The sequence below is a fragment of the Myotis yumanensis genome, unplaced genomic scaffold (genome assembly GCF_028538775.1).
Source record: "Myotis yumanensis isolate MYYU_CA2020_CCGP unplaced genomic scaffold, mMyoYum1.0.hap1 SCAF_20, whole genome shotgun sequence".
Taxonomy (NCBI): domain Eukaryota; kingdom Metazoa; phylum Chordata; class Mammalia; order Chiroptera; family Vespertilionidae; genus Myotis; species Myotis yumanensis.
Window position 1 is genome coordinate 1,620,935 of NW_027223771.1, and position 23,764 is coordinate 1,644,698.

The following is a 23,764-nucleotide window of genomic DNA, read 5'->3' on the forward strand; positions in this document are numbered from 1 at the left end:
GGACCGGCTCCACGGGACCTGGGCTGGACAGGCCGCGGCGGGACCGCAGACACCGAGGTGAGCACCGCCCTGTGGCCGCCGGTGGGCGCCTCGCCCGGCGCGGGCCTTCCCAGCTGCCCCCGCGCTGTCGGCAGGTCCCGGGCAGGTGACTCCCTGGGTGCCGCCCGCGCCCCGCCTTCCCACCTGCATTCTGCCCCTCGGAAGGGGCTGCCTGACGGGGTGGAGGGCCTCCTGGCGCCGGGATGGACCCGGAAGGCGTTAGGAACCCAGGTCCGAGTTAGGAGCTTTGGTCTCAGGGGAGACGCAGGATCTGACCCCAGAGTCCTGACCACGCTGCGCTGAGAAAGCGGGGTGCTGTCTCCCCACTGATGTGTGAGCTCCTTGGGACAGACAGCGTCCCTCTCGGGCCAGGGTAAAAGGATCCATAAATGCGTGTGGAATGAATAGGAGACTAGATGGGGTCCCGGAAAACCCACAAGCACCCAGGGCCATTCTCATCTACTCGAAGCGCTGGGTGTAATGAGCTCGCGCCTGTGCTTATGATGGTAGTGCCAGCCCTTGACCCTTTATCTGCATCTACTCCACAAGATTGGTGCAAACATCCCATCCCCTACCTCCGCCTTTGTCAAACCGAGGAAACGGAACTGAGCCCGGAGAGCGTAAGGGTAGCTGAGGACACAGGCCCTGCTCGCTGCAGAAGCAAACCCGGGAGCCCGCGTGGGGGTGTGGGGGGGGGGGGCGGCTGTCACCCGCTGCTGTCTCCCTGTGGCTCCACAGCTTCCACTGGTGGGAGGAGCGCTGTGCGGGGAGTCGGGGCGGGGCTGGAGTTGGCCCGCTACCCCTCTGGGTCGGTCGGAGGCTGCGTGACTGGGGAAGAGTTACCTTCTCTGCCTGTCAAATGGGGACCATGCTAGTTCCCAGCATGACATGGAGAATGTGCCGGGCACTGGGCAGTTTGGAGCCGAAGGGGCTCAGATCCTCGCCCAAGGCCTGAGGAAGAGGGCGCTTAACTCCCTCGGGCCTGCTTGGTGGGACGCTGAGCTTGCTGGAGCCAAAAGGGAGGGCAGGGACATGGCCCCACTCGAGGCAGCGCGGAGTCCCCCTGACCCTGGTGGGGCCTGAGCCCAGGCTCCGCCCCGCGAACGTGGGGGAATGGCTGCCGTCCGCTCTGTGGCCAGGAGGGTGGTGCTCTCCCGTCTCACAGGTCCAGCCAAGGGCCGTCTGCGAGGTTCCAGTCCCGTCGCCTGCCCAACCGGCTGGCGGCCGGCAGAGGGCGCCCGAGGCCATGGCCGAGGAGCGCCCCGGGTCCTGGTTCGGCTTCGGTTTCTGCGGCTTCGGGCAGGCGCTGGGCTCGGGCCGCGGGCGCCAGGTGCTCAGCCCCGAGCCGCTGCGCGTGCCCGACGCGGGCACCGACATCTGCGGCGTGAGCGCCGCCTGGAGCTACACCGCGTTCGTGAGCCGTGAGCGCCACCGTCCCTCTCCCGGCCCCGCCCCCTTCAACTCCGGCCCCGCCCACTCCCCCCCCTCCCACTTCAGGCCCCGCCCCCGCTATATGTCCCCGCCTCCTGCTCAACCCGCTCCCCTCCCCGGCCCCGCCCACTCCCTCCAGGCCCCGCCCCAGCCACGTGTCCCCGCCTCCTGCTCGCCCGCTCCTCTCCAGGCCCCGCCCCTCCCTCCCACCTCAAGCACCGCCCCCTCCCTCCAGGCCCCGCCCCGGCCACGTGTCCCGCCTCCTGCTCAGCCTGCCCCTCCGCAGGTGCGGGCCGGGTGCTGTTGTCGGGCTCCGCGGGCGGTGCGGCGGACGGCTGCCGGGACGCGTGGGCCTCGGAGACGCTGCTCGTGGTGCTGCGCGACGTGCGGGGACCCGGGCCCGGGGCCGAGCTGCAGGCCTGGGCGCCCGGCTCGGCGCTGCGCGGGGAGCCCCGCTGGGCCCAGACCGTGGTGCCGGAGGCCGGGCGGGAAGACGGAGCGGCCGTTGGAACCCGGGCCGGGCCGCTGCCCCTGCTGCCCTGCGCTCGCGCCTACGTGAGCCCGCGGCCGCCCTTCTACCGGCCTCTGGCCCCGGAGCTGCGGGCGCGTCGGCTGGAGCTGGGCGCAGAGCACGCGCTGCTGCTGGACGAGGCGGGCCAGGTGCACTCCTGGGGCGGGGGCAGGTGAGTGACTGCGGAACGGGGGCGGGAGACCGGGGGCGCGACCGGCGCTGACGGGGTCCCCTCGCGCAGGCACGGGCAGCTGGGCCACGGGACCCTGGAGGCGGAGCTGGCGCCCAGGCTGCTGGAGGCGCTGCAGGGCCTGCGCATGGCCGAGGTGGCCGCGGGCGGCTGGCACTCCCTGTGTGTGAGCGGTGAGTGACGCCGAGCCTTCCTCCTCTCCCAGTGTTTTGGGGGCTTCGCCAGTCCTTGCAGGCTCCTCCCACATCCATCAGCTCGCTCATTCATGACCCCGAAAGCCTCTCAAATTGCGCTCCTCTGCCACCACCGTCACCCGCTCACACTTGGGCTTCTGTTAGGGGTGTCACCACCCTGTCCATCCGCCCCCAGCAAGGGCTGTCTTTCTCAAATGCCCCCTGAGGATGCCTGGCTGGCGGGGTTCGGTGGTTGAGCGTCCACCTATGAACCAGAAGGTCATGATTCGATTCCCCTCTCGGGGCACATACCCGGGTTGTGGGCCCGATCCCCAGTGTGGGGCGTGCAGGAGGCAGCTGATTAATGATTCTCATCATTGATGTTTCTATCTGTCTCCCTCGCCCTTCTCTGAAGTCAATAAAAATAAATTAAATGTAAAAAAATAAAATGCCCCCTAAGGGAGAATGAAGGGTGTGGAGCAAGGAGAACGGAGGAAAAGGCTGCAGGTGTCTAGGGGGCCATGACGTGTGGCTCACAGTGGACTCGTGCCCGCAGGGAGGATGGAGGGGGTGAGTGAGCCGTGGTGGTGACCTGGGACCCCAATGAGGAGTTTCACTTGGGGCTGGGCGTCCATCCGCTTGGCGGGCGGTCCAGGTGCCCGTGATCCCAGGGCTGTTGATGATTTTCTCAAGGGTCTGCATCTGGGCCTCTGGCTGCTACTTACATCACCTGGGGCCTCTGTAATCCACCTGTGCCAGCCTGCCCCTCCCCCTCATTCATGTAACGGGCTGGGTGGGCAGCCAGGCGCAAGAGCTACTGGGCTGTAGGGAACAGCAGATGCTGGGAACAGAGCAGGCGCTGGGAGCAGCCCAGTGGAAGGCTCACACTTGGGGTCCAGAAGGAATTTGAGGCGTAAGTTTGGTGTCCTGGTTGGAGCCGGGATGCTTCAAACCAGACGTCCCAGGTTCAGATCATCACTCTGCCCTTTGTGACCTGGGGCAGGGCGCTTGGCCTCCCGGTGCCTCCAGTTCTCTCTCTTTTTTTTTTTTAAATATATTTTATTGATTTTTCACAGAGAGGAAGGGAGAGAGATAGAGAGAGTTAGAAACATTGATGAGTGAGAAACATCCATCAGCTGCCTCTTGCACATCCCCCACCGGAGATATGCCCGCAACCCAGGTACATGCCCTTGACCTCTCAGTCCGCAGGCTGACGCTCTATCCACTGAGCCAAACCGGTTTCGGCCAGTTCTCTCTTGACGAAAGTGGGAACCTTGTGTAAAGGGGGCTGTTGTCATATACCCTCTTAGGGCTGTTCTGAGCTTTAAAGGATTCTGTTGGACAGGAGCTTAAAACACTGGCACGGGTGAAAGCCCTCGATATCGATACTGATAACCATTAGCTACTGTTGTTAGTGAATTTTTAGCGCCGGGGCTGTTGCTACAGCCGACAAACGATAGTGATGTGGAGGCAAGCAGGGTGCGAGCTTTGAGAAGGACCAGTGGCAGGTGGGCTGGGCCCAGGGCATTTGAACAGGGGCCCGTTTCTAAAGTGTGTGCACGTGTGTGGTGTGAGGGGGATGGGGGGGGGGGGCGATTTAGCAACAAAGGGAAAATGGAGAGGAAGGGCCAGCAAGAGACTTCCTTTAAGCCAGTGGTTCTCAACCTTCTGGCCCTTTAAGTGCAGTTCCTCGTGTTGTGACCCCCAACCATAAAATTATTTTCGTGGCTACTTCATAACTGTAATGTTGCTACTGTTATGAATCGTCATGTAAATATCTGATATGCAGGATGGTCTTAGGCGACCCCTGTGAAAGGGTCGTTTGACCACCAAAGGGGTCTCGACCCACAGGTTGAGAACCGCTGGTTTAGAGCATCGGACTGAAGGGTCGCAGGTTTGATTCCCGTCAACGGCGTGTACTTTGGTTGCTGGCTCCATCCCTGGCCCTGGTTGGGACACGTACAGGAGGCAACCAATCAGTGTGTCTCTCTCACATCGATTTTCTCTCTGTTTCTCCCTCCCTTCCACTCTAAAAACCAATGGAGGGCCCTGGCCAGTTTGGCTCAGTGGATAGAGGGTCGGCCTGTGGACTGAGGGTCCCGAGTTTGAGTCCCGGTCAAGGGCATGTCCCTTGGTTGCAGGCTTGATCCCTGGTCCTGGTCTGGGTGTGTGCAGGAGGCAACCAATCGATGTGTTTCTCTCACATCCATGTTTCTCTCTGTCTTTCCCCTCCCTTCCACTCTCTCTAAAAATCAATGGAAAAATATCCTTGGGTGAGGATTATCAGAAAATAAAAATAAAAAAAAATAATAAAAACCAATGGAGGTGAGGATTAACAAAAAAAAAAAAAGGAAGAAGAAGAAAGAAAAGTGTGACCTGAAGGCACTTTAGGGGAAGGGACCCTGTTAAGACAGACACTGTTGCCCTAGCTGGTTTGGCTCAGTGGATAGAGCATCGGCCTGGGGACTGAAGGGTCCCAGGTTCGATTCCAGTCAAGGGCCCACGCCCAGGTTTCGAGCTCGATCCCCAGTGTGGGGTGTGCAGGAGGCAGCCGATCCTCATGGATGTTTGTATCTCTCCTCCCTTCCTCTCTCTGAAATTAATAAAAAAACATTTAAAATAAAAGAAGACGCTGCTGGTCCTGAGGAGGCACCCCCCTGGGGCAGGGTTGTCCCCAGAGAGTGAGTGGGGGAGGGGGGTTGGGGAGATGCAAGGGGCTTAGGAGGCGGAGGGGGTCCCAGCCTGTCTGATGGGCCCCTTTCTCTCTCTCAGAGATGGGGGACATCTACATCTGGGGCTGGAACGAGTCGGGGCAGCTGGCCCTGCCCGCCAGGGGGCTGGCGGAGGACAGAGAGACAGTCGCAGGGGAAGGTGAGTCTCAGCTATTTTAAAAAAAAATTAATTTATTGATTGATGGATGATTTTAAAGAGAGGAAGAGGAGAGAGAAAATCGTTTTGTTGTTCCACTTAAGCATTTATTGATTCTTTTTTTTAAAATAAGTTTTTATTGATTTCAGAGGAAGGGAGAGGGAGAGAGAAACATCAATGAGAGAATCATTGATCGGCTGCCTCCCACACACCCCCTACTGGGGATCAAGCCCACAACCCGGGCATGTGCCCTGATCAGGAATCAAACCGTGACCTCCCGGTACATAGGTCAACGCTCAGCCATGAGTCACGCCGCTGGGCCATTGGTTGATTCTTGTACGTGCCCTGGCCGGGGATCAAACCCGCCAACCTTGGCGTTTGGGAACGATGTTCTAACCAACTGAGCTTCCGGCCAGGGGATCTCAACTCTTGACTCCTACACGTTTCTGTCCTTCCTGATCCCTGGCCACAGGCTGGCCTGAGAGCTTACAGTGCTCAGAAGGGACACGTGACATCCCTGGGGCCCAGGACACGGGACTGAGTCTCACGGGGGGGGGGGGGGGGGGGGGTGGGGAGGGCGCAGCGAGGCTGGTGCCTGCACCCCGTGCACTGCAGCACTTCCTGGGGCGAGGGCCCGGCACCAGCTTCGGAAGCTGCCATCCTCGCTCTCCCTTCTCTGAAGCCACTGCACTGAGGGAAGACGGTTCTGGGGTGAAGGGACCAGCGGGGACTGAGGATGGAGCCGCCCCCTTCATCGCCGTGCAGCCCTTCCCGGCGTTACTGGATCTGCCCCTGGGCTCGGACGCGGTCACGGCCAGCTGCGGGTCCCGGCACACGGCCGTGGTGACGAGTGAGTGTGCCCGGTGCGCCCGGTGGGCCGTGGTGACGAGTGAGTGCGCCCGGTGCGCCCGGTGGGCCGTGGTGACGAGTGAGTGCGCCCGGTGCGCCCGATGGGCCGGCTCAGGGTAGAGCAGGACGTTGGACCGCCCATCAGTCCGCCCGTCAGTCCACCCGCTCTGGCTGGTGGGTGTGTCCCCTAAAACACCACCATCGTGCAGAGTAGCTGCCTCAGCACATAGAGCCCGACCTCCCTGTGGTTCTCTCTGGAGGCTGGTGCTGCGGCCTCTGCACAGGCGCAGACCCCCGGCCTCCCGTCACCTGGCAGCAGGGCCCGCCGGCCAGCTGTGCAGTCGCCTGAGCTCAGTAGCTGAGCTACTTGATCCCCAGTAGGGGGCGCTGTGAGGCAGTCGGGTGGGGAGGTCCTTGACTAGCCCAGGGGGACGAGCTGGTTAGAAAGAGCCAGCCCGTGCTGAGTGGTGCTCCGCCCGCCCCGCCCCTCGGTGTGCAGTGTGCGGCGCGGGCTGGTGGCCGGCCAGCTGGACGGCTGCCTCGGGCAGCACGGTGACCGCCCCACTGTCCTTTCGGTTGCAGGGACCGGGGAGCTCTACACCTGGGGCTGGGGTGAGTCAGGCTCTGCCTCTGTGATGCGTGAACCCAGGGGAGGGCGGGAGAGGGGAGGGCCGAGCCCCTGACGGAGGGAGGAGCCGTCTCTAGAACGGGGCCAGGCACTCGGCTGAGAGATATCAGTACTTCCCATCTGCCTTTCCTTCTTTTTTTCCTAAATGTTTCTTCTTTTCTTTTCTTTTCTTTTCTTTTCTTTCCTTTTCTCTCTCTTTCTTTATATATATATACATATACACACACACACACACACATACACATGCACTAGAGGCCCAGTGCATGAAATTCATATGGGGGTGCGGGGGTCCCTCAGCCCGGCTCGCCAGCCATGAGCCCTGCTTCTGGCTGAGCGACACTCCCCCTGTGGGAGCACACTGACCAACAGGGGACAGCTCCTGTGTTGACCATCTGCCCCCTGGTGGTCAGTGCACGTCATAGTGACCAGTCATTCAGCTGTTTGGTCGGTTTGCGTATTAGGTTTTTATTATATAGGATATGGATCTTTTTCCATTGATTTTTAGAGAGAGTGGGAGAGAGAGGGAAAGACCAAGAGAAGCATCGATGTGAAAGAAACACATCGATTGGTTGCCTCCTGCACAAGTCCCGACCAGGGCCCGGGCCGGGGAGGAGCCTGCAACCGAGGTACTGCCCTTGACTGGAATTGAACCCAGGATGCTTCAGTCCACAGGCCAACGCTCTATCCACTGAGCCACACTGGCCAGGGCCCGTCTGCCTTTCTGGAGAACTGTTTGTCTTAGGGGGATAGTTAGCCAGCGTCTGTGAAACACCTTGTGGTCTGGCACTGGGCTCGGAGCCCCTGGGGTCCTGAGAGGCAGCTGGCCGGAGGCTGGTCCCCTGAACTCACAGCAGATGCCACAGGTGCTGGCTGAGGCCACCCAGGGGCTGGTTTCCTGCTTGGCAGGGAGCAGCCCCGAGGAAGGCCCACGGAGGGCATGGCCAAGGGTCTCGTTTCCCTGTAGGGAAGTACGGACAGCTCGGCCACCAGGACACCGCCAGCTGGGACCGGCCCCGCCGGGTGGAATACTTTGTGGATAAGCAGCTCCAAGTAACGGCGGTGCGCTGTGGGCCCTGGAACACCTACGTGCACGCAGTGGAGCAGAGGAGCTGATGTACGTAGACAAGGGCATGGAACGAGTGCCCAGCGCAGTAGAGTTATAAAGCCGCCACCTGTGAGGCCCCCCAGAGCCAGGAACGCCAAGGAGGCCCCCGGGGCCCCGCCTCTGCCCATCAAGGCCTTTCGGCGGCTTCCCCTTAGACCAGCGTTCTCATCTTGGTCCTCGGGTTGGAAACACCCAGAGAGCTTTGGAAACGGGTGCCCAGGGCCAGCATCAAAGGCCCTGACATCAGCCCGGCCGGCGTGGCTCAGTGGTTACGTGTCGACCTCTGAACCAGGACGTCACGTTTCGATTCTGGTTGGGGCACGTGCCCAAGTTGTGAGCTCGATCCCCAGTGAGGGGTGTGCGGGAGGCAGCCGATCCATGATTCTCTCTCATCATTGATGTTTCTGTCTTTTTCTCCCTTCCTCTCTGAAATCAATAAAAATATATTTTAAAAAAACAAAGGTGAAATCAGAACCTCAGGGGTAGATTTGAGAGCTTCGAGCGCCGCCCCTCACCCCTCCCCCCGTGATTCTGCGGCAGCGCCAGGATTGGACCATCCTGTGTGCTCCCTGTACCACAGTTCAGTATGTCTGCTTCTGGACTTGAGGTGAACGCAGTCACGCTGTGTATGTCCTCTGTGTCTCATATTTTCCTTCAGCAACACCTGGCCTTCCATTGAGGAGTAAACCTCAGTTATATCCTCTTGGGTTGATGGTCATTTCAACCTATTTTTAATTGAGTTAAACTACACATCAGAAATTTACCACTTACCTGGCTAGGGTGGCTCAGTGGTTGAGCGTCAACCCATGAACCAGGAGGTCACAGTTCGATTCCTGGTCAGGGCACATGCCCGGGTTGCGGCTCGATTCCCCAGTAGGGGGCGTGCAGGAGGCAGCCGATCAGTGATTCTCTATCATCTCTCTCCCTTTCTCCCTTCCTCTCTCTGAAATCAATAAAAACATACTTACAAAATAAACTTCCCACTACTCACTTTTAAGTGCACAGTTCAGGGTGTTAAATGCGTTCGCACTGTTGTGTGGACACCAGCACCACCATCCCCATATCTCTCAGCCTGTAAATCCGAGTCGCTCTACCTGTTAAGCAATAACTCCCCCTCGCCCCCACCCCCCGACCCCTGACCCCTGGCATCAACGTTATACTGTCTTTATGACCAGACTACTCACGTACCTGACGTGAGAGGAGTCATACGGTACTTGTCTTCTTGTGGCTCAGCGTCATGCCCTCGGGTTCATGCATGCTGTGCCATGTGTCAGAGTCCCTTCTTTTGGGGCCCGTGTAATGTTCCATCGCATGTAGAGACCACATTTTGCTCATCGGCTCATAGTCAGTGGACACTTGGGTTGCTTCCATGTTTTAGCTGATGTGAGTAATGCTGCTGCTGTGGACGTGAGTACAGATGTCTCTTTAAGACACTGTTTTCAATTCCTTTGGCTGTCTGTGTACCAGGAGTGGAATTGCTGGGTCATGTGGAAATTTTTTTAAAATATATTTTTTTATTGACTTCAGAGAGGAAGGGAGAGGGAGAGAGAAACACCAATGATGAGAGAGAATCGTGGATCGGCTGCCTCCTGCATGCTCCTTACTGCAGATCGAGCCCGCAACCCGGAACGTGCCCTGACCAGGAATCGAACTGTGACCTGGTTCCTAGGTTGACGTGTGTTAGCTGTGACGGCCACGCTGACGGCGGGAGGTGGTGTCTCGGTGTGGGTTTGCCTTTCCCTGACGCTTGGGGATGTGGGGCATCCTCTGCTGGCAGGTGTGCCCTGGCCGATTGTGTCTCTGGAGAAATGTCACTCAGTCCTTCGCCCCTTGTTGAATCGGGGTGGCTTGTTGAGTTTTAGGAGTTGTGTACGTATTGTCTGCCCATGGACCCCTCATCAGACATGTGATTTAGACATATTTCCTCCCGTTTTGTCAGTTGGCTTTTTACTGTTGATAGTGTCACTTGATGTAAAAAATTTTAAATTTTCACAAAGTCCAGTTTGTGTGCTTCTCTTGGTGTCTGTGCCTTTGTTGTCACGGCCGAGAACCACTGCCGAGTGCAGTGAACGCTTCTGTTCTGTCGTTTCTGGTTTGTTGTATTGGGTCGCGCATTCAGACCTTGGTCCACTTTGTGTTGTTTGTTTGCTTTGGGGGTTTTGGTGATTGAGACGGTTATTAAAGCTGGACAGTGACAGAAGGACGGGCCTGGCATCACAGAAGCAGCAGGAGCGCCGGGCGGGCCGTGGGCTCACTGAGAAGCCAGAGGAAGGGGGGCCGTGGGGACCGTGCGGGGTTTGGTGCTGGGGGCTTGCCCGGGATGAGCTGCCGCTGCCCCTTGCCCCCTGGCTTTGAGTCTCTGGGAGCCCCAGAGTTTAGGGGACGCACGCCTATGGGGCGTGGGGGGAAGGGAAGGGAACGGCGGTTGTGCTCCGGGAGGGAGAGCGCCCCAGGGAATTGTGGGATGTGCTTTGAGATAAGTGTCCACGCTCATTGTTGCTGTTGGGTCGCCAGTGCCCAGCACGTTTATTGCAGAGCCTGTCCTTTCCCATTGGATGGCCTTGCACAGTCATCACGAGTGGGCAGCCCTCGCCGGCGTGGCCCAGTGGTTAGGGCATCGGCCCATGCACCAGAGGGTCTCGGGTTTGATCCCAGTCAAGGGCACATACCTGGGTTATGGGCTCGATCCCTAGGAAGCAGCCGATCAATGATTCTCTCTCATCACCGATGTTTCTCTCTCTCCCTCTCCCTTCTTCTCTGAAATAAAAATGTATTATTCCTAAGTGTTTATTCTTTTGGATGCCATTCTAAATGGAATTGTTTTCTTGATTTCATTTTAGATCTTTCATTACTAACATATACAAATACAATTGATTTTTTGTGTGTTGATCTTATATCCTGTAACTTTGCTGAATTTGTTTATTAGCTCAACTAGTTTTTTGGTAGATTCATTAGGATTTTCTATGGGGTACCTCCCCTAAAGGTATACATACTTTGAATGATTATAAAATCGGTGTTCTGAGGGAACCAGCCCCGCGTAGGTTAGCTGGGCTTTTTGAAAACGCTTTTTTCATGTTGGGGAAGTTCTCTTCCAGTCCTAGTTAGTTGAGTGCTTTTACCATGAAAGGGTGTTGGAGTATGTTCCCCCCTCCGTTCTATTAAACATTAATAGGTTTTGGCATGTCGAGCCATCCTTGCGTTTCTAGGGTGTATCCCATTGGTCAGGGCCTATCATCCTTTTAATACTCTGCTGGATCCCGTTTGCTCGTGTTTTATTGAGGCTTTTTGCCTTTATATTCATAAGGGATATCGTTCTGCTGTTTTCTTGTGATATCTTTGTCAGTTTTGGTATCAGGATAATGCTGGCTTTTGAGAACGAATTAGGAAGTGTTCCCTCCTCTTCAATTTTACATGCTTGCCCTGGCTGGTTTGGCTCAGTGGATAGAGCGTCAGCCTGCGGACTGAAAGGTCCCAGGTTCGGTTCCGGTCAAGGGCATGTCCCTGGGTTGTGGGCACATCCCCAGTGGGAGGTGTGCAGGAGGCAGCTGATGGATGTTTCTCTCTCAACGATGTTTCCAACTCTCTATCTCTCTCCCTTCCTCTCTGTAAAAAATCAATAAAATACATTAAAAAAAAAAAAAGAAACGATGAGAGAGAGTCATTAATCAGCTGCCTCTGACACACCCCCTACTGGGGATCAAACCTACAACCCAGGCATGTGCCCTGACCAGGAATCGAACCGTGACCTCCTGGTTCATAGGTTGACACTCAACCACCGAGCCACACCAGCCATGCTTCAGTTTTTTGGGAGAGTTTGAAAGGTATTGGTGTTAATTTTTTTTTAAAATGTCTGGTAAAATTCACTAGGGAAGCCATCTGGTCCTGGGTTTTCTTTGTTGTGAGGTTTTGAGTACTGACTCAATCTTGTTACAGGTCTATTCTGATTTCCTTTTATTGTTATTATTATTATTACTATTACTGATTTTAGAGAAAGGGAGAGAGAGAAACATCTTCTTTGTTACAACAGTTATTTTTAAAATTATTCAGTGTTTAAGTGACTATATAACGATCACATAGTCAGTGATTCATTACTTCACACACTGGGCAGGAAAGTGTGGAGTATTTCTATTGTACAGCTGGTTGGTTCAGGGAGAGTGAAAATCTCCAGCATTTAGATGGTTGAAGAAATTCTCATTTAAAGTGTGGGCATGTCTGAAAAGACTTAATCAGCACCTTTATATGGCTCTGGGTTGAAGAAAGACAATTTCGACTTGTATTATAATTTCGGATATAAGTATTGCTTCCCTGGCTTGTTTTTCATCTCCATTTGCATGGGAAAATTTTTCCGTCCCGACTTTCATCCTGAGTCTTTTGTCCTGAGGTGGGTCTCTTGTAGACAGCACATACATGGGTCATTTTCTTTTAAATATATTTTTATTGATTTCAGAGAAGAAAGGAGAGGGAGAGAGAGAAACATCTATGATGAGAGAGAGCCATAGATCGGCTGCCTCCTGCACGCCCCCCACCGGGGATCGAGCCCACAACCCGAGCATGTGCCCTTGACCGGAATCGAACCCGGGACCCTTCAGTCTGCAGGCCGACGCTCTATCCACTGAGCCACACCAGCCAGGGCCATGGGTCGTTTTCTTATCGATCCAGCAACCCCGTGTCGTCTAATTGGTGCGTTTGCCCCACTTAGTTATGCATTCCTTGGTGGCTTCTTGTTGTGCCCCGACTGGGGCGTGAACCCACAGCCTTGGCTATCGGGACAAACTCCAACCAACTGAGCTGCCTGGCCAGGGCCCGGGTTTCCTATTTCTTCTTCTTTTTAGATTTGTTTTTAAATCTGAATTTACTGTTGGTTTCTGCGTTATCAGATCTGTATGAGGCACCGTGTGCCCCCCGCCCGAAGTCAGAACTTCCCGTCACCTCATGTTAGGGCCCTTCTCCCCCCACCGTCCTTCCTCTTTCTTCTGGCGGCAGGTTTGGTAGTTTGTGTGTTTTTAGAAATTTGTCCATTGCCTCCAGGCTATCTACTTTATTGCCACTAATTGTTGTTAATTAATTGTTTAGTATTCCTGTTCTTCATGGTGCTGAGAGGGCAGTGTTAACACATTGCGGACCAGTCGTCGTATCGCTAGCTTTACCCAGTGGCCAGATAAGTTTCTATGGAACGAGTACAAAAAACGTTTTACATGTTAAAACACGAGGATTCTCGTGATCTGTCCGCAATGTGTTAAAATATCCAGCCAAGATTGTGAATCTATCTTTCTCCTTTTGATTCAATTTCTGACTTTATCTGTATGCACTGTGAGGTACATACAGATTTGGGGTGCTTATATCTGCTGTAGGTTGCCCCTTTTTACCATCGTGAATTTTCTCTCTCTGGGGGCGGGGGACGGGGGGCGGGTGTGCAGGAGAGTCCCTCCTGCCGCTCTCCGTGGTGCTGATCTCTCCCCACCGGGGCCTGGCGACTGTGCCCCGGTCGCACCTGGTTGGTGAGTTCCCTTTGGGTTCTTTGTCTTGATAACAAGTGTGCGGTGTTGACACCGCTGGGAAGTAGTTGAACTATGACTTTAGCTCCATGGTGTCCACACTGGCTTTCTGTTCTGTGGATACTGCCACTGCCCCACACGCTCCTCCTTCCTCTTTGGGGGGCAGGCAGACAGGAGGCCCGGTTCCCCGGGAACCCCGAGAATATGACCCTGTTGGGTGGCAGCTGATCTCGGCAGCGGGAGGGGCGAGCTGGAGGTGCCGCCGTGTGGGAAGTGGTGACTGCCAGGCGGGAGGCTGAGGTTCCTGGGGAAGTGGCCACCCTGCCATGCGCCCCAGGGCAGCCTGGGACTTGGGTCCATGAAGGGGTCCCAGCAGGAGTTGTTAGCACCCCCACCCCACGGGGAAGAGCTGGTGTCCTCCAGGGCTCCCAGGAGGGGCTGGACTGTCAGGTCAGAGAAAGGAGACCAGGGAGGTCTGGAGGTGGTCAGGTCTCCAACACTGTGATCAGGGGCAAGGATTGGAGCTGGGAGGTCAAAAGTCAAAGGTCAGATGCCATAATGAAGACTTGAGGGGAGAGACCACAGGTCTGGGTCTGGGGTCTGGGATGGAACCGCCTCATCTCTGCTCCTCGCCTCGGCTGCGGGGCCGTGGCCTCCCTGGAGGTGGTGCTGAGGCAGTCGCTGTCTGCGCTGGGGGGTGACAGGTTGGGACAGGCACAAAGGTGACACGGGTGCTGGATGTCCCGCAGGCTCTCAGCATCGCCACCTACAGGCCTGATGTGCTGACCCCGAAGACCCGCACTGAGATGGATGGCAAAGGAGGGGGAGTCAGGTGGGGGAAGTGTGTGGGAAGGGGTGCCAGTCCTTGGTGCACCTCTGGGGATGCCCATGCAGGTGCACATGGGCGATTGTGGCCACTTAACACATGCCCCCCTCCTAGCGCCCTGTTGGAGGCGGTGCTCAAGGGACCGTCCTGTACTGGCAGGTGAGAGACTGGCCAGTGTCCTCTCCCAGGAAGGGCTGGCTCCTCCGCCTCCAGCCCCTGCCTCCTGGTCCTCAGAGGGTCCTGGGCAGGGCTAGGGGCTCAGGACCTGCTGGGCCTTCCCGGGTCAGGGGACTGGCCCTGAGCCTAGAGCTCTGCTGGTCTCTGGGGGGTCAGTATATACCCAGCGTGAGGCATGTTCCGGCCTCTGGGGCAGATGGGTGCGGGAGGGATGCCTGGTGTGATTCTTGAGCTGAAAATGGAGATACAGGGACAGAGAGAGGGAGGGCCAGTGAGCTGGAGCCTGGCCGAGTGGCCACGGGGGCGGACCGTCTGGACCGGCATCCCTCCCTGCACCCTTGCATGGGCACGTGAGGGTCCGCATGAGCCAGGGTGTGTCCGGGTGACTGTGTCTGTCAGGGAGTGTCTGTGTGCACATCAAGCATGAGGGCTCCTCCCAGCCTGCAAGGGGACCCCAGCAGAGCTCACACCCTGAGAGCAGGGAGGGAGGGAGGCGGGGAGCCCTCCCCGGGGTCCGGAGCCTGGCTCTGCCCATGTGTTGGCTGACCCTGACCAGGCCTCAGTTTCCCTTTGGCGGGACAGGATTAGATGCATCCCGCACAGTCCGGGACTTGTCTTGGCAGGAGCAGCAGCTGCGTTCTCGTGAGAGTAAGTCGAGGCAGCTGAGCACAGGTGTCCCCACCCCAGGAGGCAGAGGGGCTGCTGGGGAGCTGCCTGTGGGACAGAGGAGGCCAGTTCCCTCTTCCACCAACTCCATTCCATAGCCAGGGGCCCCTTGTTTGGGGGTTCCCCACTTTGGGGGCTCCCCTAAGGCAATCACGACGGTGCATAGCCACCTGTGGGTCAGGCTGCAGTCCAGCTGCCAGTGGTTAATGGAACACTTGCGCCCTCGTGTGGCCTCGCAGGGAGCACAGCTGGGCTCCCCTGAACCTCGCAGTCCTGGGCCTTCTCTGCCCCTCCTCCCACTCCCCACAGGCCCTTCAAGCTCCAGCCCAGGGACTCGCCCCCTGGGTCTCATTTTCCTCTCTCACTGTTTCTCAAGCAGCAACGCTCTGAGCTCTGGGCTCCTTCCATCTGCTCTCTGCCCACCACCGGGCTCTGCCTCCCGGGGCCTCGCAAATGGGCTGACAGAGGCTGTTGGTCTCCACGTGGTGCGGCCCCTGGTTCTCAGGCTTCCTCTGGGCTGGGGGCAGGGGGTGGGACAAGCTGGGTAAGGTCCACAAAGCCCGCCGTCCTGAGAGCCGGCCGTTTTAAATAAATACTCCCCAGACTGTTGCACATGGGTTAGTGTCCAGAGTCTGGAGAAGGTGACTTTGACCATTTTTGCCAGCGTTCTCATTCCTTATGGAGCAGTTTTTAGACGTCCTTACCCACATTCCTGCTGCCACCACTCCTTTTCTTTCTTTTTTAAGTATATTTTTACTGATTTCAGAGAGGAAGGGAGAGGGAGAGAAACATCAGTGATGAGAATCATTAATCGGCTGCCTCCTGCACGCCCCCGACAGGTGCCCTGACTGGGAATTGAGCCCTGACCTCCTGGTTCATAGGTCAGTGCTTAACCACTGAGCCACACCCAGCTGGGTACCACTCATTTTAGTCATTTTCAACTGTTAAAACCAGTCCTCCCGTGAGTAGCTTGTATTAGAAAATTGATGTGGCTAGATTTATCTTTATTAACTATCACAGCATTCACATGGCCCATCAGCATTGTCACTTTAATCGTAAACACAAGAGCCACCAACTAGGTGCACAGATGTGTTGGCGGTAATCGGTGAGCAGTTCATTGCTCAGCACTGCTTATTGGGGGAACATTTCACACTTCCATCGGCTTACGTGCTCTGTAGCCTCTGACAGTGGTGAGAAGCCGTACGTTGGGCCCTGGGCTAGGCCTCCGTCCACAGCCCCGAGGTCCCTGCGGCTGAGGGACCAGCCGTGTCTGAGGGACCCTGTGCTGCTCGCCTTGCAGGGCATCCCAGGCTGCTGACCAGGACTGTGGCCGAGACCCTGGAGCACAAGCAGGTCTCCGGGCGGCTGCTGCACCGGCAGATCAAGGGCAGGTGAGTGACACCTGTGCGGCCACCCCACCCCCCAGACAGCTCTCCCTGCTCCATGGGCTTCGTGAATCGGTCCTGACTGTTTCTTACAGCCAGAGAGCACCCTGTCAGCTCCGAGGGCCGAGAACCCACGGGAGGGGCTCTGTCTGGCCTCTCGCACCTGGCGAGTGGTTTTGAGATTTACCCGTGTTGTTCACATGTCAGTTCATCCCTTTCTGTTACTGAGCAATACTGTCATTGAGTGGATATTCCACAACTTATTTTTTAGATGGAGTGGGAGAGACAGAAACTTCTATGTCAGACACACACTGATCGGCTGCCTCCTGCTGAGGTTCGTGCCCTTGACTGGGAATTAAGACCCTTTGGTGCAGGGGCCGATGCTCTAACCACTGAGAAACTGGCCAGGGCACTATTTCACAATTTAAAAACCTATCCATGTGCTGACACGGGGAAGGAGAGGTGGGTCTTCATTATGGCCAGGCAGGGCTGGAGTCTAGGGTCCCAACTTCCTGTGCTGAGGGGCGGTTTCCATGGCAGCTGCCTGGGCCGAGCAGGTCTCCCCTGACAGTGTCTGTCCTTTGTGACCCCTGCCCTGGTTCTCGGAGGGCAGTTTTGGCCGCACCTCTGGGTGTGTTCAGGGTGTCGGCCTCTCCAGCACCCATGGGACCTGAGGAGCAAAGAGGAACTTCCAGGCGCTCACTGCCCCGTCTCTGGGTCCTGAGTCCCAGCCAGGCGGCCCTGCTCTCTGCCCTTGTCCTGCTCACAGTTGCTGCACGTAACGTACAGGAAGACTAGGGAGGAGCACATGTGTGTGTCTTGTCAAGGCTCCGTCTTTCATTATTGGTGCTTGGGTTTCACACTTGTCTGTGCAAGTGTTTCTACAGAATAAATTGTAAGCAGTGACGTTTGTGGGGATTAGAATGCACACATTTTAAGAATTAACTTTGCTGTAAAGTGGCTTCCAGAAACATACGTTTTAACTCTGACGGTGACGTGTGAGAGTGCTGGCCAGCACTGGTGCTATCAAACTTGTGGGCTGAGGAGGTGTCTCTCTAACGTGCTAACTGGGAATTGATTATTAGTGATTGTGAATAATCCTTGTGCTCTGGGTCCTCTGATCCTGATCCAGATGTTGAGTCCCCGGAGCAGGTGTCGCTGCTGGTTTGGGGTGTGGAACCCTCCCGCCCTGGTGTCGCTCAGCCCCATGCACACCAGCAAGCCTGAGTGGTGAGTGGCCTTTTTAAAAAGTACCTATGATGAACTTCCTTTTTTAAATCAAGATATTTATGGTAGAAAAAATAGAGAAGCCAAAATTTTAATGATCACTTGGTAACCCCATAACTTTCAAATCCTGTAAACATGTTAACATTTTAGCTTTAATACTATTCTTACAGGTGTTACTTCTATATAAATATGTAATATACACATAAACTGAAATATTTAAAATATTTTAAGAGTCACTGTACCTCATGGTGGCCGGTCATGACACTGAGGTGACAGGCTGGTGGGCCACCTTTTTAGCACCTCGCTGGGGCCACATATCACATGCCTCATCTTTGCTACAACAATTAACCCCTCGAGTGCCAGGAAGCGCAATCGCGCTGCCTGTCTTTCGCCAAAAGTGCCGGGAGCGCTATCAAAGCTTCAAAATGGCGTCCAGTTCTAAGTTGGCTTTTATTAGTGATGATGATATGTCAATGTAGTAAAGGTTTCCTTAAGTTTTTTAATATGTAACTTCATTTACTTGTGATTCATAATTTTTTTCCTAAACTGCTGTAAAATCAGCAAAAATGCCTTGGCAATTTTAGCATAGTTCCTAGGATATTGGTGGGCACTCAGAGGGTTAAGTCTCAGCCAATGGCGTGTCAGGCCCCTGTCTGTATTTGGTAACACCTGAGTGTTGCTCACATGCACGTGGGAGAGGTCAGGTGGCGTGTCTCCCTGCTGACGGCTGTGGCTCTGCTTCTGCAGAGGTGAGTCTGAGAAGAAGCCCTCGCGTCAAGCAGCTGGTACTCGGCAGGATGAAACCTGGTCCCTTCTATTCTGCGTCTCAGCCACAGCCTCAAAGTGTGCAGAGGGTTCACTCGTCTCAGCAAAGCCGGTCAGGTAACGTGCCTGCCCCACGTCCACTTGGTGGGAAGTATTTTTGGGGAAAGCAGGGTGAAACTTGAGCATGGAGATGAGAAAGGGTGAGCAGAGAGAAATGAGTGGGATCAGATAGAAGGAAGAGAGGGTAAGAAGAGAGATCTGGGAGAACATTGAGGGAGATGAGAGTGAGATTGGGCAGACAGGTGAGCTGAGGGAGGGAAAGGGTGAGATCAGAGAGAACAGGAATTTCAGGGCGATTGTTCAGAAAGAGGGTAACAATCGCTCTGAAATTTAGAGGGGAATGAGAAAAGTGAGAGGGAAGAGAATAGAGGAGCTCAGAGGTGAGAAGAGGTAACAGGGAGAGTCAGAGTGAGAAGAAGGTGGGAGAGGGAGACCAGGAGAGTGCTGAGAGGGGAGCTTGGACAGAAAGATGAGTGAAATCTGGAGGGAGATCAGGGAGCTGGATCGAGCTCACGGAGAGAAGAGAAAGAACAGGAATTGCAGAGAGTTGAGGGAGAGCAGAGAGGGCTAGAAGACACCATTCTGAGAGAGAAGCATGAAATCACAGAGAACGAGCTGAGGGAGAGAAACAGTTGAGAGAAATGAGTGGGATCAAAGAGGGAAGAGAAAAAGTGCTGACTGAGCTTAGAGGGTAGGAAGAGAGGTTAGAGTAAGAAGAGAGAGGAGACAGGGAGATGAAAGATGAAATCAGACAATTGAGCTAAGAAATGAGTGGGATCAATCAGATGGAGGGGGGAAAATAGAGGGAGACTGAGTTCACAGGGAGAGAAGAGAAAGATCAATCAGACAAAGAGTAGGAATTTCAGAGAAAGAAAAGAGATCAGAGGGGGATAAGAGAGATCATTGAGCTGAGGGAGGGAGAGGATAGAAAAGGAAGAGAGAAAAGAGATCAGAAAGAGGAGACAGTGAGACGAAAGGGGAAAAAGAATAGGAATTTAGAGTGAAAAGACAGTTTAAAGAGAGTAGAGTGAGAAGAGAGAACAGGGAGTTCAGAGAGAGGGAGGGAAGAGAGAATAGGAGAAGACGAAGAGATTGAAACAGGAGGAAGTGCGTGTGGGATGTGCTGGGACTCACTGCGCTGTCCTGGGCCACTCACCTGCAGCGTGCTCCCAGTCATACACGCCTGCACCTGAATCTTTTTTAATGGAATTTATTGTCATCACATTGGTTAATAAAATCTACAGCTTTAGGTGTACAAGCCCATAATATGTCATCTGTATATGGTATTTGCGCCCGAATCTTTAGTGTGTGCATGAATGACAGAGGAGGAAGGGGTGGGGTGCAGAGTCCAGGTTTGAATGAGGGATTTTCTTAACGAGCTTAAGGTCAGTATCCCAAAGGCTGCTCTGGTTTGGAGAATGTGCTTTCTGCGTCTATACCTTCTACACTCGACCTGCAGCCCAGCCCCCCCCCCCCCCCCCCCCCCACACACACTCGATGCCTGGCGCACAGTAGGTGCTCAGTCATTGAAATGCCAGTGTAGGGGGTGTGACACCCAGGCTGCCTCAGGCAAAGGTCAGGAACAGTCATGTTGGAGAGAAGGCACCCGTGCCTGATGGGGTGACGCTGAGGCGCACAGCAGAGCCGAGTTACCATGTAGCACTCACCACAACCCAGAGGAGCAAACACCTCACTCCTGACACTTGTCCTCGGTGGCCTCCTGCCTGAGGACAAGGCCTCCCTGTGGTTCCCCTGAAGCCATTTGGGACAGGATGGATGGAACAGGCTCATCAAACACACTGGGTGGGCTCCCCTGCCTCCCTCCATTCGCTGTGATTCCTTCTCTTCCAAAGACATTTTAATGAACATTTGAATTATTTACAGTGACCACAGGCATCCCATTCCCAGGGTTTGGTGACCCAATGAATGAAACAGGCGTGTGTTTCATCATCAGGTGGAGGCTGTGTGTGGGGACAGAGGTGGGAGGGTGCACACAAGCTCCTTTGTCACAAACCTTCTCTCAGATCCTGTTGTGATGAGGAAGCCTTTGAAATGCAAGGGCCCAACATTCCAAGGTGCTGGGACACGTGCCCGCAGAGAGGAGCAAGGGGAGGTCTGAGAGATGCCCCGAGGCCTGGCAGCCTGGCTGTGGGCACACAAGTTGCTTCAGGCATTACAGGAGACCAGAGAGTCCCCAGCATCACCATTACAGCCAGATGCAAAAAATAAAGTGCACTACTTTTCTGTTAAATTTTGACGAGAACCCATGCTGCTCTAAGTCCAGATTCCCTATTAAGATCTCCATTTCATTGGTGAAGGAAATGAGTTCAGACTGAATAAATAACTTCACAGCCACAGAAAGGCAACTTAAATCCAAGTCCGACTCCAAACCCTATTCTCTCTCTCTCACCAGTTAACCAACTGGAAGTTGGAAGAAAGAATCGGGAAAGGAGAAGAAAACCATGAAGAAGATGAGACACACACAGTGAGAAGTGACGCGCTCACGCTCACACTGCCCGCGTCTAAGCCGCGCCTGGACGCTTCCTGACATCACTGGCAGCTCACGGGGAGGGCGACTTAGCAAGCTTTCTGAGAGGTTCTTAACATCCTCAGGCTCCAGTGGTGAGATGAAATGCCAACGAAAAATGATGCAGAACATTTGCAAACAATAGACGAGAAATTGTGGCTTTTTGGTTTCACCTGTATATTCTAACTGTTAATTTGATATTAGTGACCATATATGGCTTTTGAAACCAAGAAAATGTTCCTTAGCACAGAGCAGGACGAGTGGTCTTACATTCATAGTTTACTGAGGACCAAGGTAGCAATGGCTGGTTTGACAGCCCTCATTCACCAGACTTGGGTCTTGGGAACCCCTATCCTCCAACAAAATTAAATGGCGGAACATAACTGTGTGCCATCGCTGCATATCCTAGAGGAATGAAGGCACTGCCCCCAAATGGTCCTGCGATAGACGTGGGCCGTATCCGTCACAGCACATCACAGGCTCACCCAGTTGTCTGCCGAACCAAATGCAAGAGTTTAAAGAGCAAGGGGAACACTTCTCTAGGTCACCGGGGCACTGCACTCGTCTGAGTCCCACCCCGTGCACTGCCCCCCATCAGCACCTCCTCTCTCCCGGGTCTCGGCACTGGAGGCTTTTATACTTGGTCACTCTGGAGATGACATCATTGAACCACGTCTCTCAATCCCGACTGAGGGCAGCTGCTACATCCCTGTCTCAGCCTGGACCACGCCACTGACGTCCTCTCCCTACTTGGTACCTGTGCCTGTGCACATGTGAAACTTCTGTCCAGACCAAACTCCTGCTCTTCCCTCCAACCTGATGGGGCTGTAGTTCCCTCTCCTCATTCAAGGGCAGCTCCATATTTCTGTCTTCAGGCTCAGAACTTTGGGGTCTGTCTCACCCACACACCCAATCCACCAGCAGATCCTTTAAAATAGAACCAGAATCCAGTACCAGTACCTCCCTCTGGGTCAAAACACCACCACCTCACACCTGTTGCCTCCAGCTCTGCTCACCCATAGTCCACTTCTCACAGAGCAAGCAGGGCAACCTTCTCAAGATAGAAGGTGGATTGCGTTCTCACTCCGCTCTATATCCACCAATGAATGCTTTTCTATTCCATAAAAAGTAAAGCAAAAGTCTTTACAATGACCTGCCAGGTTGCACAAGATCTAAACCTCACTCCTTCTCTTTAAAGGGCTCCTCACTTCAGCGCCTCCCCACACACTTCCGGTCCCACCACCTGGTCTCCTGGCTGCACTGAGCACACAGCTCCCACCCCCCCACCCCCAACACACACACCTCAGGGCTCCTGTACGGGCTGTTCTGTGCTCTGGGAACACTCCCAGGGGCAGAGTTCTCTCACCTTCATCTGAGAAATGAATTTATATTTTCCAAAGGAAGTGCTTATAAAATGAGCAGACTCAGTGTCCAGCTATGGATTCATTTTCTATTGAAAAGGGCACGTTCCGTGAAAGCAGACACCTCCCAAATTCCAAACCAAACCTGGCCCTCCAGCCCCAGCCACACACCAGGGAAGTGAGATGGAAATTATAAGCTCAGATAAGCCAGGTGCCCTCCATCCCCATGAAGAAGGCTCGGGAAGGAGACCTCATGGCCCCCAGCCTAGGTCTAAGGACCCTAGGAAGTCACCTGTGGTGTTTTTGCAAAAAAAGATACCCTTTGCCCAGAAACTTGAAGTGTAAGCTCTGGCTCTCTCAGGGGTGGCATTTCACTCTGATCCACAGCACAATAAGCACGCACAGCACCTAACAGAAGTTTCAAGTACAGGAAGGCAGACAAACGAACAGAGAGGAGTTCACATACGGCCGAGGCCTCAGAATGCAAGTCTCCCTTCATCACCCTCAGGTGACACCTGCCCTTAGACCTCGATGTGCACAGCGCTGTGGCGATCACCATGATGCCATGAAAAAGGGAAACATGGCCGGGACACACCACTCTTCAGTGTGACTAATAGGGAAGAAAGTTCCATAATTAAGCTAAAAGGAACATTGGGCAGAAAAAAACATGGCGCAAATTTTCTTTAAATACAACTCGGAGAAGTTTCATGAGGAGACCTGTTTTACATGGACTCTGGAGGAGGAGGGAAGACGGAGCGGGTGCAGTTAGCCGTTCATTCACAGGAAGCAGTTGCTGAGAACCTGTGTCACCCTCGCTATTACAGGCAGCTGTATTAGAGACCGCTAAAACCAAACATTTCCCACGTGGAACTCTCAGACCCCTTCCTCCCCCCCGAATCCTCCATCTAATTAAACGAGTGCACCCTTCACCCAGTCACTTAGTCCACAATGTAGGCATCTTCCTTGATTCCTCTTCTCTGATGTCCCTTCTACAATCCGTTGAACAGTAGGTGCTGCCACCGCCATGTTAGAATTACATTATGGGCCAGATCAGACCTAACCAAACCTATGGCTACACACGGAGCCGACCCCAGTCGTTTCTCCCCTAGATCACCACCAAGGCCTCTCCCCAAGGGCCCTGCCTCTGGGCTGCCACACTGTCCGGCGCCCTGCACAGGCCGATCCACGCAGAGCAGCCAGAGGGATCCTTTTAGCAAGGAAATCAGAGCAGGTCACTCCCCTGCTCAAAACAGGCCAGTGACTCCCCTCCAGGTGTTGAATAAAAGGGAAAACCCTCAGCAGGGCCCGGAGGTGCGTCCCTGCTCACTGCGCAGACTCCCCTCCCTCAGCATGGCCAGCTCTCCTGCCTCCAGAGCGGACACTGGCTGTTACCTCTTCTCAGAAAGCGCATCCCAGGAGCCTGGAAAGGCCGGACACTTCCCATCACGTGGGTTTTGGTTCAAGTACAACCTCCCAGACCG

General features: G+C 54.8%; 1 protein-coding gene across 3 annotated transcripts; it reads left to right on the forward strand.

The window, feature by feature from the left end:
• The first annotated feature begins 429 nt into the window (after positions 1–429).
• Positions 430–17,559, forward strand: RCCD1 (RCC1 domain containing 1). Of its 3 annotated transcripts, none has more exons than XM_070400364.1 (9): positions 430–659; positions 1,205–1,460; positions 1,757–2,153; positions 2,223–2,344; positions 5,117–5,215; positions 5,895–6,062; positions 6,644–6,673; positions 7,654–7,803; positions 16,259–16,345. In XM_070400364.1, the coding sequence occupies exons 1-8, from the start codon at positions 456–458 to the stop codon at positions 7,800–7,802; spliced, it is 1,425 nt and encodes a 474-aa protein (XP_070256465.1). In that variant the 5' UTR covers positions 430–455; the 3' UTR covers position 7,803; positions 16,259–16,345. The 3 variants fall into 3 exon arrangements, with proteins under 3 accessions (XP_070256465.1, XP_070256466.1, XP_070256468.1); XM_070400365.1 differs by lacking the exon at positions 16,259–16,345 and adding an exon at positions 14,039–14,053; XM_070400367.1 differs by lacking the exons at positions 6,644–6,673; positions 7,654–7,803 and adding an exon at positions 17,476–17,559 and having other exon boundaries at positions 16,259–16,349.
• Positions 17,560–23,764: the final 6,205 nt, after the last annotated feature.